The 12,858-nt window shown below is 38.0% G+C and overlaps 1 protein-coding gene across 1 annotated transcript in view; it reads left to right on the top strand.

Moving 5' to 3' along the window:
• Nucleotides 1-12,858, top strand: part of LOC116268500 (centrosomal protein of 152 kDa-like) — a 73,533-nt gene that overhangs the window by 20,361 nt on the left and 40,314 nt on the right. The window contains exons 9-12 of the mRNA XM_031661594.1: nt 2,185-2,385; nt 7,015-7,162; nt 8,834-8,925; nt 9,711-9,874. Of these exons, the coding sequence (XP_031517454.1) occupies nt 2,185-2,385; nt 7,015-7,162; nt 8,834-8,925; nt 9,711-9,874 (605 nt within the window). The remainder of the gene's footprint in view (nt 1-2,184; nt 2,386-7,014; nt 7,163-8,833; nt 8,926-9,710; nt 9,875-12,858) is intronic.

The following is a 12,858-nucleotide window of genomic DNA, read 5'->3' on the forward strand; positions in this document are numbered from 1 at the left end:
TGTAGGGTAGGACTAAATTTAGAAGAACTTTGAAGTTATTGACAAAGCATTAGAACTTAAATTTCCTGACTGAAATAGTTTCCTTCAGAATTGGTATCCCGAGAAGCTTTTTAAAAATTTTTATTTTTATTTTTCCTGCTGCTTCTCCATTTGGAGAACTGTTCTTTAGACTTGAGTTTAAAGTGGTGACACATTCACATTGTTTGATTAATGAGATAGCCATTTGATTTTTGGAAATAGTCATAAGTCATTGGTAGCTAAGCCTGGTGGTGGTTGATTCATTTTTTGGCAGAGGGCAGGGTTAATAATGAAAGTGACGGCCGGGCGCCGTGGCTCACACCTGTAATCCCAGCACTTTGGGAAGCCGAGGTGGGTGGATCACCTGAGGTCAGGAGTTCAAGACCAGCCTGGCCAACATGGTGAAACCCCGTCTCTACTAAAAATACAAAAATTAGCCGGGCGTGGTGGCAGGCGCCTGTAATCCCAGCTACTCGGGAGGCTGACACAGGAGAATCGCTTGAACCTGGGAGGCAGAGGTTGCAGTAAGCTGAGATCGCACCATTGCACTCCAGCCTGGGGGACGAGAGTGAGACTTCATCTCAAAAAAAAAAAAAAAAAGAAAATGACTATGAAATAACGAGCTTGGTTTTGCCTCAGACTTGTAGCTAAGTCTGAGGATGGTTTAATGAAAGAGTTTAAACAGTGTTGTCTCATGTCTGGCTCCTCTTCATCCTTCAGGTCTTAGCTAAAAACAGTCACCTTTTCAGAGGACTTCTTATTCACTTTATATGTAAGGTAGCCCATAGCTGCATCCTCCAACTCACCTTCATTGCACCATATTCTATTACTCTATAACTATCTGAAATGGTCTCATTTGTTTACTTGTTATTTATTGTATCTTCCCACTAGAAAGTAGTAAGAGCTTAGACCTTTTCTGTGTGGTCATTATGTGCTTAGTGCTTAGAACCCTGCCTGGCACAAATTATCTATGTCATTCAGTGGATGGATCTCTTAGCAATGAAAGCAGTATGGAACAAATAGGCAATCTCTGGAATAGAATGAAAAATAATTCTCTTTTGAAATTTTAATTTTTGTATGTAATATAGATTATTTTTAACTTTTTGAAAACCAGTAGTTACTAGATTCAAAAGTTAAGTTGTTTTTATGTAGTGAAAGGTTATAACTTTGTAATCTTTTTATGTAAGCAGCAGAATCACCAAGTGTATTAGTTTCCTATTGCTGCTGTAACATGACCACAAATTCAGTGGTTTAAAACAACACAAATTTATCTCACAGTTCTGGAGGTCAGAAGTCTGACATGGATGTCACTAGGCTAAAATCAGGGTGTCGGCAAGGTTGCATTGCTTTCCGGAGGCTTTAGGGGAGAATCCATTTTCTTGCTCTTTCCAACTTTTAGAGGCCACCTGTGTTCCTTAGCTTGTGGCCCATTTCCATCTTCGAAGCCAGCAATGAATGGCTGGTTAATAAGTCTTTCTGGTTCTGACTTTTCTGCCTTAGTTTTCCTCATTTATGGACCCTGTGGTTACACTGGGCCCACCTGGATAATCCAGGCTACTCACCTTATTTTAAGGCAGTCTAATTAGCAATATTAATTCCATGTACAATCTTAATTTTCCCTTGTCATGTAATATAACTTATTCACAGGTTTTGGGGATTAGGACATGGGCATTTCAGGGGGCTATGATTTTGCCTACAATACCAACTGTGCAGTTAGAGCTTTGAAAACTTTGTTTTTAAAAAGTGACCATTGACAAGTTTCATCAGTCTTTCAAGGAACAGTTGTCATTTGTCTATGACCTAACAATTGGGTTACCCCACACTTTGGTCATAGAGCAATGCAAACAGCACTGGGGCCATCACAGCAGCGCAGATTCCGTGCCTGATAGCCACATCCACCATGCTGCGCAAAATTCTCTTTCGCTCCCCTCAGGTGACTACCAAATGTATTTTCTCAGGGAACATTGTTTCCAACAACTGTGGGCCTGGAGGTTCCCAGCTAGGGACGTTTTAATGAGCTTGAGCCATGTTGAGTGGAAACCCCTTCTCTGCTCTCATTAAAACATGCTTGAGTTTTAGTGTATAGTAAAAGTAAGTTTATTGACAGCACAGAGCTAAAATACTCTGTGTATATTTTAAACATGGATATCCTGGGTGTATTACTAGATGATCAAGAAGTCCAGAACAACTGAAATGGCTCTGGAAAGCTTGAAGCAGCAGCTAGTGGACCTTCATCATTCTGAATCACTTCAACGAGCTAGAGAACAGCATGAGAGCATTGTTATGGGCCTCACAAAGAAGTACGAAGAGCAAGTATTGTCCTTACAAAAGAATTTGGATGCCACAGTCACCGCACTTAAAGAACAGGTTGGGATGATTTCAAATGAGCAACTGTTATCAACAAGTAAAGCTGGTTAAGTTTTGTAACTGATATTTTATGGTTCATCATATAGAAATCTTGAATGTTTGTAGTAAATGTTAGATTGTGTGGGACGTGAGTGAAACTTAAAGCCAGTGATATTGGCTGGGCACAGTGGCTCATGCCTGTAACCCCAGCACTTTGGGAGGCCAAGGCGGACGGATCACCTGAGGTCAGGAGTTCAAGACCACCCTGGCCAACATGGTGAAACCCTGTCTCTACTAAAAATGCAAAAAAAAGAATTAGCCAGGTGCAGTGGTGCACGCTTATAATCCCAGCTACTTGGGAGGCTGAGGCAGGAGAATCGTTTGAACGGGAGGTGGAGGTTGCAGTGAGCTGAGATTGTACCACTGTACTCCATCTTGGGCAACAGAGTGAGACTCCATCTGACCAAAAAAACAACAACAACAAAAAAAACCAGTGATATTTTAATCTGAGAATACATCCTAAAGATATACTTTTGGAAACCCTACTTCTTATATGATTATTAGTACTTTCTCAACTTTCACATTACTTGTCCTTTATTTGTAGAGTATTTGTGCATATTGTTTATATGGTCCTAGAATAAATCCAGACCAAAACAAATGAGTCTGCCAGCGGCTGGCTGGAAACTGAGAGGTTACCTTGGAAGCTTAATCGGTAGAAAGCCTTACTTGAGTCTGCCAGCATTTGGTAATTCACCTGTCAATACAGTCTGTTGAGAAATGATTCTTGGGAGGAAAGTAAATTTTGAAGACAGTATAATTTATGAAATAAGGAAGACAGCCTGATGAGATTAATCAGATTTGAATCTTAAAGAGATGTGTATCTTGAGCATATTGCATAGTGAATTTTTATTATTTTCACTCAAGGGGGAATAAAATATTGAAAGCTAATGTGAGTCAGGTGGTGAGTTTGCTTGTGCTCCATAACTCTAGGTAATCACTTGAGTGAATAACATTTCAGAATGCATTTTTCTTAACATAATTTCAAAATTGATTTGAGGGTATGGAAAATTTCACCACACTTAAAATTCATGCTGATTTGGGTTATTTCTGACCTGTATAGCTGCCTCTAATTTTTCCATGCTTTTAGGTAGAATTATATAGGAGTGCGTTACTGGCAATAATTGTTTATCATTTTATTTTATTTTTACATGTATTTACATGAGTTTTTATTGTATTTATTTCATTATGTATTTATTTTATATAGAAAAAACATTGTGAATTTGATCAATGTGGAGGATATATAGGAGCAGGGAAAGATGAAGGCCAGTTACGGTGGCTCATGGCTATAATCCCAGCACTTTGGGAGGCTGAGGCAGGTGGATCACTTGAGCCTATGAGTTCGAGACTAACCTGGGCAAAATAATGAAACCTTGTCTCTACAAAAAAAAAATAAACAATTAGCTGGGCATGGTGGCATGTGCCTGTAGTCCCAGCTACTTGAGAGGCTGAGGTGGGAGGATTGCTTGAGCTCAGGAGGTCGAGGCTGCAGTGAGCTGTGATTGCACCACCGCACACCAGTCTGGGTAACAGAGTGAGACTCTGTTTCCAGGAAAAAAAAAAAAGAAGGCTATCCCAAATTATTGAAAAGTCTACTTTATAGAATATTTAAACAAATGGAATTTGAGATGTCGCTTCATAAATTTTTATTTTATTTATTTTATTTTAAAGTTAATTTTGGCCAAACACAGGGTAACATTGAAGTTAGTTGGACTTGGACACTAGCCCTTCTTGGATGACTAGAGAAGAATGGATCCTGGTGGCTTTTCCTTATTGGGTTCAGGGTCTCCATTCTCTGTTGACTTCAACACAGTTTCATTAGGGATGGGTTGGAAGGAATTTATAATGTTTTCTACTCCTGTGCCCACTGCATTCTCTGTTGTCCACTGCACGCCCCCTCCCACCACTAGAAGAACTCTACACTAAAGTCAGAACAAATTCTTGATTCTGTGCTGGGTGGCCTTCAGACTCCTCAACACATAAATTGAAGGCGTTAAGGTATTTTCCCACTGTTATGTTCTTTTACTTTGTTTTATTTATTTATTTTTAACAGAGCATGGCACTGGTGTTAGGCTCTGCATATAATTGCATAGCTGCTTTGCAAAGTGGTGATTCCAAAGTGCCTAACAGAAGCCCAGACCTCAGCATCATGCCACATACCCATGTAACACACCTGTACACATATCCCCTGAATCTAAAATTTTAAAAAAAGTCTGTAACTAGTATATTTTGAGAAATTTATGGATCATAAAATTATTAGAGTTTTTCTTAAGACACCAGCTTTTCTGGGTAGAAAAGATTGTATGCACTCACAACATATTATAATAGTTCTTTTTTTTTTTTTGGCTGATTTTCCCTTGAATTTTTTTAGTGAGACAGAAAAGGTGAAAGAAATGGCTTCTTGGAGCTCACAGTGTTCCTCCAATGTCATAATTCTCTCCTAGTAAACTATCTCCTGGGCTCTCTCCATCAAACTGACTTTTACCTCCTGCCATTCATAGAAGTGTCATGTTAAGATCTCTGATTATCTCCTTGTTGGTATATTACTTTTTTCCTTCCGTCTCCTTGAAATCTTCAGCTTTTGGTGAAGTCATGGACTTCGGTTTCTATGTCATAACCTTCTACCTTTTCTTTAATGTTATATTTAAAGGCTCCACTTTGAACACTTTCTGTTGGCTTAGAGACTCCCACAGACATCTCTGTGTGTGGTCCAGTCCTCATTTTCCTGTGCGCTAGAACCCTGTCCAGTTCTTTTCCCTCCCACAGATTCAGCTGTCATCTCTATCATCTCTCTTTTTTTTTTTTTTTTTGAGATGGAGGCTCGCTCTGTTGCCCAGGCTGGAGTTCAGCCGTCATCTCTTTATCATTACACTTGTCTCAGTCTTGAAAAATGTCTGCTCATATCAATCTTGAACTACTCAAGCTAATCATGGCCAGCGTTGAACTTCTCATCCTTTTTTGATTTTTGGTATTAAAACTTTAAAGTTTTATGAGTATGAGCTGTTTTCCTGAACTTGTCAACAGGATACACCATAGTTTAATTGGTTGTAACATATAGTCAAATTATTGGCAGAATCTGCCTTTTCTTTACAATTTTTTTTATACCTACCTTTTCTTTAAGTTTGTTTGGTAGTTCCCAGTTCTTCGTTAATACTATTGTGACCTCCCCAGAATATAAATATTAGCAGTCTCCCCACCCCTTCTCGCTGTCATTACTGTCATGCTGTCATTAATATGAGCTCATTCATTGTGTTTACCACGTTACTTTGGTGCTTTAGAACCAGGTTTCTCAAGCTGGCCTGGAATTAGCAGCAGTGTGCCAGGAGGTTTGCAGTGCTGAATAAACATGGACTAGTTTCCAGAAGCTTCATTTTGCTCAAAAATTTAGTAGAAAAAATTTAAAGCAAACACAGCTTCATTATGAAATAGAATACAAAATTCACATGAATTTTTAAGCTAAAATGGGAGACTTCGGAGTCTCTTTGCTTCAAGGTACTTCTCTGTTACTGCTCGTATGGGATGTACCTTGTGTTAGAATCCTTAAGGTATTATTGGGCTTTAGGTTATACTATGGATCAGGCAGCAAAAGCCTAAGGCCTTTTCTCTACTTCAAAGCCCTTTCTCAGTATTCTTCTTATTTTTTATTTTCTTTAGGTTTTCTCGGGTAATTTCAATTAATTAACTTAATTCACTCCTCTGCCTCTCCCATGCTCTGCCGTTTGCCTGGAATTCAGCCTTTGTAGCCTTTTTTGAAAGAAAGGTGATAATTTCGGCAGTGTATTTATTCTACCTGGACTCGGGGCTCCCGTGGTTCATTACACCCAAACACATTTTCTTTTGGAAGAAACTTGAGTATATTGCATACACACTCTGTATTTTATGTAATCCCATATAGTTACACACATACATATACACATTTACCCTATTTTTCTTTGTCATTTATTTTTCAAGTGTTTGTTACAGCACTTGATATGTCTAACGCACTGCAGAAGCACCTTCAAGGGGGCTGTTAAGAGAAGTAAGATGTCTAAAAGGTGGAGAAAGATAAGAGAGAAATAGATCAAGTTTAACAGAATTTCAGAAGAGGGAAAGATTATTTTTGGCTGCTCTTAATGGAATGAACTTTTGGCTGCTTAGAATACAGTGAGTTTTCATGTGTTTGTCTGTATCCTTACTGTTTTGGGATACAAATTGCATGATTCAAAGTAGTCTGCCTAAATATATATACATACACTTAATACTGACAGTATAAAATATGTATAGGAATGTAATACATTTTCTTTGGCTTGAATAAAATCTAATTTTTGAATAACATTGTCTTGTGAATATAGAGTCGAAGGAAACTTTAGCATAATTACAAAAGAAGCATAATTATTATTAGCATAATTACAAAAGAAGAAACAGACTGAAGAGCTGAAGCTTCACCCAAGCTCTTAACTCCCAGTTCTGTGCCCTTTACCTTGTAAAAGAGGAGATGCTCCCATGTGATGATCTTGTATTTGACATCAAATCTAATTATGTATCATAATTTTTAGTTTACTCTTTATTAAAACTCTTTACGAAAATGACTTGCTGAACTTTTTTTCTATTTAGGAAGACATTTGCTCTCATTTGAAAGATCATGTGAAACAACTGGAAAGGAATCAAGAAGCAATCAAGTTAGAAAAGACTGAGATCATTAATAGGTTGACGAGAAGTCTAGAGGAGAGTCAAAAGCAGTGTGCCCACTTGTTGCAGTCCGGTAGGTGTCTGGTAGGGCCACTGTCTCCCCAGAAGGCTGGTTCAATATGCAGAAAGAATATAGTAGGATCCATGAATTGTAAAAATCCAGAAGGGACAGAAATCACAATCAGCAATAAATTTCTTAAAAAAAAAAAAGAAAAGAAAAAATATATATATAAAGGTTTAGTTTGTTTTTATTAAATAATTTGGAAGCTGGAGACCAATATAAAGTACCAAATAAAAATAACCATCATTCTACTGAGATAATTATTGTTAGTGTTTGAATGTATTTCCTTCAGATGAAATGAATGTACACACATAGACAATGCCCAACTTCTTTATGTAATGCATTTCTGAAAGCATACTAAAGCTGAACATGCAAAAAATGAACAATAAAATACGTTATAAGGTAATTTCTATTCCTGAAAACTGAAAATGATTGTAAAATCCCATTATATTTTGCTTTTTTAGGCCCAATATTTGATCATATAGTTCTATCCTTTGTACGACTTCTGTCATATTTCTCCCCTCATGATGGAATAGTGACTTACCTAGTCAGTTGAGGCCAGAGAGTTACATTTTTGTCATGCTTCAGATTTGTAATATGGTCTTTATGGTATTAAGTTTGAGACATATGCTTCCTATCATTTTAGTTTCAGCAGTTGTTTTATTTCTTATTAATTTTTATAAAATGATATTAGAGCAAAGAACAATAAAATCACGTTTGTACAAACACCACTATATAGACAAAACTTCCCTGTTTGCTGGTAAGTAGCTCACATTGTGAAAGCAGGTCAACAGTTACTCATTAACTGATACATGAAAGTCACACTTTGGCATATGAAAGGTAATTTAGACTGTTGGTACAATATGTGAAAGGGTGGGTTATTCAAAAGCTGAAAGTACTAAAGTCAAAGACTGCCTAAATATATGTGTATATGTGTCTTGGTAGGGGGCAAAATTTGGATTATGCTTTATTAAGGGCCTCTCCCTGTTTAGTTTTATAGCCATTGTTTTCATTTGGCATTACTTGGTGAGCCTTTTTCCTGGCTGTTAAATGCTTTGAAAATATTATTTTCTTTATGCCATCATTGCTTCACTTAATCATTTCCCAGATGGTCATTTTCTTTTGAAACCTAATAATGTCCGTTTTAAATTGGGAACAGTCCCCCCACCACCTTGCCCAGTACATTTAAAATATTAGGTTTCTAAAGTTTCAGAATTATAAACCTAATATACTTCATTTACATGTGGAGGTGGGGATGCTGGATAGAAAAGCATTTACAAAGAAGTTAAAGGCAGCACAATGTAGTTTTCTTATTGCAGGGTAGAAATGGGTTCCAAAGAATTTTTTCTTTGGCTTTCCATGAGTTGGAGTGTTATCCTCCTATTAAAGGACTTCTGGAATGTTAAGGTCTGTAGATAAGGCTGATTTGATTCATAAAAAGGTCATAGTAGCCCATGCCTTTAACTGCCCAAGGTCATATAGGATGCCATACTAAATCTGGGAAATGTCTGGCCCAGACCTATGCCTTCTGGGTCCCATGGGCTCTATGTATTCTAAAGAGACAGTAGTAATAAAGCAGAATTTTACTTTCTGTAGCCTCAGTGGATTCAAGTCTTCTGTAGATCGTAAGTACTTTGTCCCTTTACATTTTTTCAGTGTATCCTACGGTTCTTTCCTTTGCAGGGTCAGTACAAGAGGTGGCTCAGCTACAATTCCAGCTGCAGCAAGCACAGAAGGCACATACTATGAGTGAAAACATGAACAAGGCTTTGCAAGTGAGTGTTGCCACTTGGAAGAGACTCTATGGGTATCTGAATTAGGCAGTAGTTACATCACCTTTTTGAATCTTGGATTTCTTTGTATAATAGAGGTGGTTGGACCACCTTCAAACCAGCCCATGGGAGTTGTTCACCATCTCCTTCACACAGTTGGCAAGTCAAACCTAAGTCTGACTAATTGCAGAGCCAAGGCCCTGCACTTCCTGCCAGTCTCCCTGCCACCTCCTTCAAGTGGCATGTCCTTTCATCTTTGGGTGTATCCCAGAGATCAGTTCATCTGTGGGGGTGAGGAATATTGAATTTTGCTGCAGTTCTGTCATGTTCTCCTCCAGTGCTACTTAATTTTCCACTGGAGGGGGAGGAAAATATGGGAGAAGAGTTCCATTATTACCTCCACCGAAAGAGGTATTTTGCCTTTTCACCACTGGCAGGCTATAGTACAACACGTTCTTGGCAAACCAGCGTACTTTGTCCTGTACTATAGTAAGCCAGAAAGTGCCACCATCAGCATTTCAGTCCAAGGAACACACCACTTTCCACAGAGGACAAAATCTAAGAGACAGAGGTGTGAGAGGAAATCCTTATGTTTGTTTTCTCATTCCTTTAGGTTTTACTTGAAAACCTGACATATGCTGGCCTTTATAAAGTATAATGTATACTAATAATATATTTGAAGAAGTTTTTTTGCCTTCTGTTGATCATTAAAACAAATTTTGAAATATAGAATGATTTCTTCATATAGGAAAATAATGAAAATTATTTTTAATAATTTTGTGTTGTAGGAAGAATTAACAGAACTAAAAGATGAAATTTCTCTCTATGAATCTGCTGCAAAACTAGGAATACATCCAAGTGACTCAGAAGGAGAATTAAATATAGAACTCACTGAATCATATGTGGATTTGGGTATTAAAAAGGTCAACTGGAAAAAATCCAAAGTTAACAGGTACGGAAAGAATATTTTAGTTTACTGTAGAAGAACCAACATTAATAATACTGATGATGCATGCTATCTGTTTTAAGGTGAAAGCGTATTATTTTCATATGTTAACACTGTATATTGAATGCAGATACCTTGCATTTATCAGTGATATATGAAAAATATACATTAATTTTTCCTAGGAACCTTACTATAACCTTACTTTTAAAGTGGAGATTGTTTCTTTTATACTACTGCTTAATACAGATATTTTAGCAATCTCATAGAAGGAAGTATTTTATCACTCCTGCCAGAGACTGACTGGGGAGGGAGTAGTGGTGGTGGTAGAAGGAGAATTAAACAGTGAAAGGACTCTAGAAGCACTTGCTGCATGGAAGGTGCTTTCAAGGCTCTCGGAATAGAGTACAAAAGATGAGATAGGAACTGTCCTTCCCACAGGGAGCTTACGTGTTTTCTGGTCACGGAGAAAGAAACATTCTTGGAAACAACTAAGTGCTATGCATTCAATGTTATGTGTGATGCATAAAGGTGGGATTTACACATTTCCTGTACTGGTTTTGGATAGGGAAGAGAGATACGATGTTTGGAGGAGATTGTATTTAGGTTAAGGAAAGATTTTTGGATGCGTTTAGCCCTTACCGCCACCCTTTTGTTTATAGTTTAAGACGGAGTTTGCCATCATTACTGAATAACAGTTTCCTGAGAGTGTTTAATACATATTGTATTTCAGGTATTACACAACTAAATACAAATATATAAATGTCCTGAAAAGTTTGCAATACGACAGGTTTTAGAAGTTACATATTTTGAGACTGTGATTCCATTTTAAGAACAGTAAGACGAGATTCAGTAAGTTGAAATATAAAGTGATCAGGTGATACTGTGAAAGAAGATAATATTTGAGTTTATTGTAAGGCTGCATTTATCTAGAGGTCTGTCTTCAGGGACTGTCATCCCTACAAATCACAGCGCTACTATCCAGAAGGAAGCAAAGAAGAAAATATCACAACTGGGCCGGGCGCGGTGGCTCACGCCTATAATCCCAGCACTTTGGGAGGCCGAGGGGGGCAGATCACGAGGTCAGGAGATCGAGACCATCCTGGTTAGCACGGTGAAACCCCGTCTCTACTAAAAATACAAAAAATTAGCCGGGCGTGGCGACGGGCGCCTGTAGTCCCAGCTACTCGAGAGACTGAGACAGGAGAATGGCGTGAATCCGGGAGGTGGAGCTTGCAGTGAGCCGAGATCGCGTCACTGCATTCCAGCCTGGGAGACAGAGTGAGACTCAGTCTCAAACAAAAAAAAAAAAGAAAGAAAGAAAATATCAGAACTGGATTATATGATGTATTTAGTAGGAGCCACCTTCAAGTTCTTATCCCAGGACCATATTGACTTAGATTTATTTGTACCCCATGAATTGTCTGATTTCCTAACTTACTGCAGAGGGCTAGGGCAAGGGTTGGGAAAGATAGTCCTTCAGCCAGCAGCTCAACCTTAGCAGGGAGAAAACTATGGAAACCCAACAGGCTGGAGTTGCTGAGTATCACAGCAAATAGCTCTACACATTTACCTATGTTTGATCCACATCAGAATGTCCACAGTTATGATCCCAAGTTGTCAAAGAAAGACTTCAACTTTGGTCAGTAAATTAAAGCAATAAACGAAGTGCATTATATCTTTTTTAGACAGATTTATATAAAATGTTAATATAGTCACCTGGAAAATTCACTACTGTGAATGCCTCATTTCCTGCTAATGCCAGATTAATTCTAAGGGGCTTGTGGAAAGAGCATGGGCTTTAGATCCAGATTGTTTTGAATAATAGTTTTGCCATTTTATTACTAGCTTCGTGAGCTTGGACAAATTTCTTAGCTTTTCTGAGCCTGTTTTCTTATCAAGCTTAATATCCCTAGGAGGTTAAACTGAGGATTAAAATAATGAATATAAAAGGCCTCATGTAACACATTCTAACATATATTAGGCAGTTGATAAATGATGGCTGTTACTATTGTTACTCAGTAGATGGTTGATTAAAACAGCACTAATCAGATTTTATATTAAGTCACATGAATTTTATATTAATTCAACACATACTTTGTAAAATGTTCTTAATCCTCAACCTCGTGAAAAATATCAAATCCAATATTATTATGTGAGAGTTGGAAAAACCAGAGTGAACTCCTTTGCTCAGTAAGGCTGACAATTAGTAGCAGAACCAGTACTTGAACCCAAACTCCTGAGAAAGGTTCAGTTATCTGTCTGTTCATATTTACACGTCAGTTAAACCTTTTTGCCTTAAACTCCTTTCTTCATGTCTTTTATTTTTGAGGATTAAAGACGTAGTTCATGCCAAAAAAGATTTTTCTCCAATTTGTGATTACTTTTAGTTTCTGCTATAATTTGGGAATTGAATAAATAATACGTTATGTATATTTATCTTTTCAAATAGTTACTTCTCCATAATGTCTATTAAAATATATTCTGCTACCTTTACACTTTCTATTTACTTAGTGCTCATAGCCAAAATCCTGTACTCATCTTTTTTTTTTGAGACAGAGTTTCGCTCTTGTTGCCCAGGCTGGAGTGCAATAGCGTGATCTTGGCTCACCACAACCTCCACCTCTCAGGTTTAAGCAATTCTCTTGCCTCAGCCTCCTGAGTAGCTGGGAATACAGGCGTGCGCCACCATGCCCAGCTGATTTTGTATTTTTAGTAGAGACGAGGTTTCTCCATGTTGATCAGGCTGGTCTTGAACTCCTGACCTCAGGTGATCCTCCCACCTCGGCCTCCCAAAGTGCTGGGATTACAGGCTTCAGCCACTGTGCCCGGCCTCCTGTACTCATCTTAAAGCACATTCCTATAGATAATAAACCTGAGATACCACATCATTATTATAGTAAAAGGAATGATGGACGCATTCAGTGGGAAAGTGAAGAATAAAGCACAGTGTGATTAGTCACTGAGGCTTAGCAAAAAGACATCCAGTGAAG

This window comes from Papio anubis, unplaced genomic scaffold, assembly GCF_008728515.1.
Source record: "Papio anubis isolate 15944 unplaced genomic scaffold, Panubis1.0 scaffold20, whole genome shotgun sequence".
Classification (NCBI taxonomy): domain Eukaryota; kingdom Metazoa; phylum Chordata; class Mammalia; order Primates; family Cercopithecidae; genus Papio; species Papio anubis.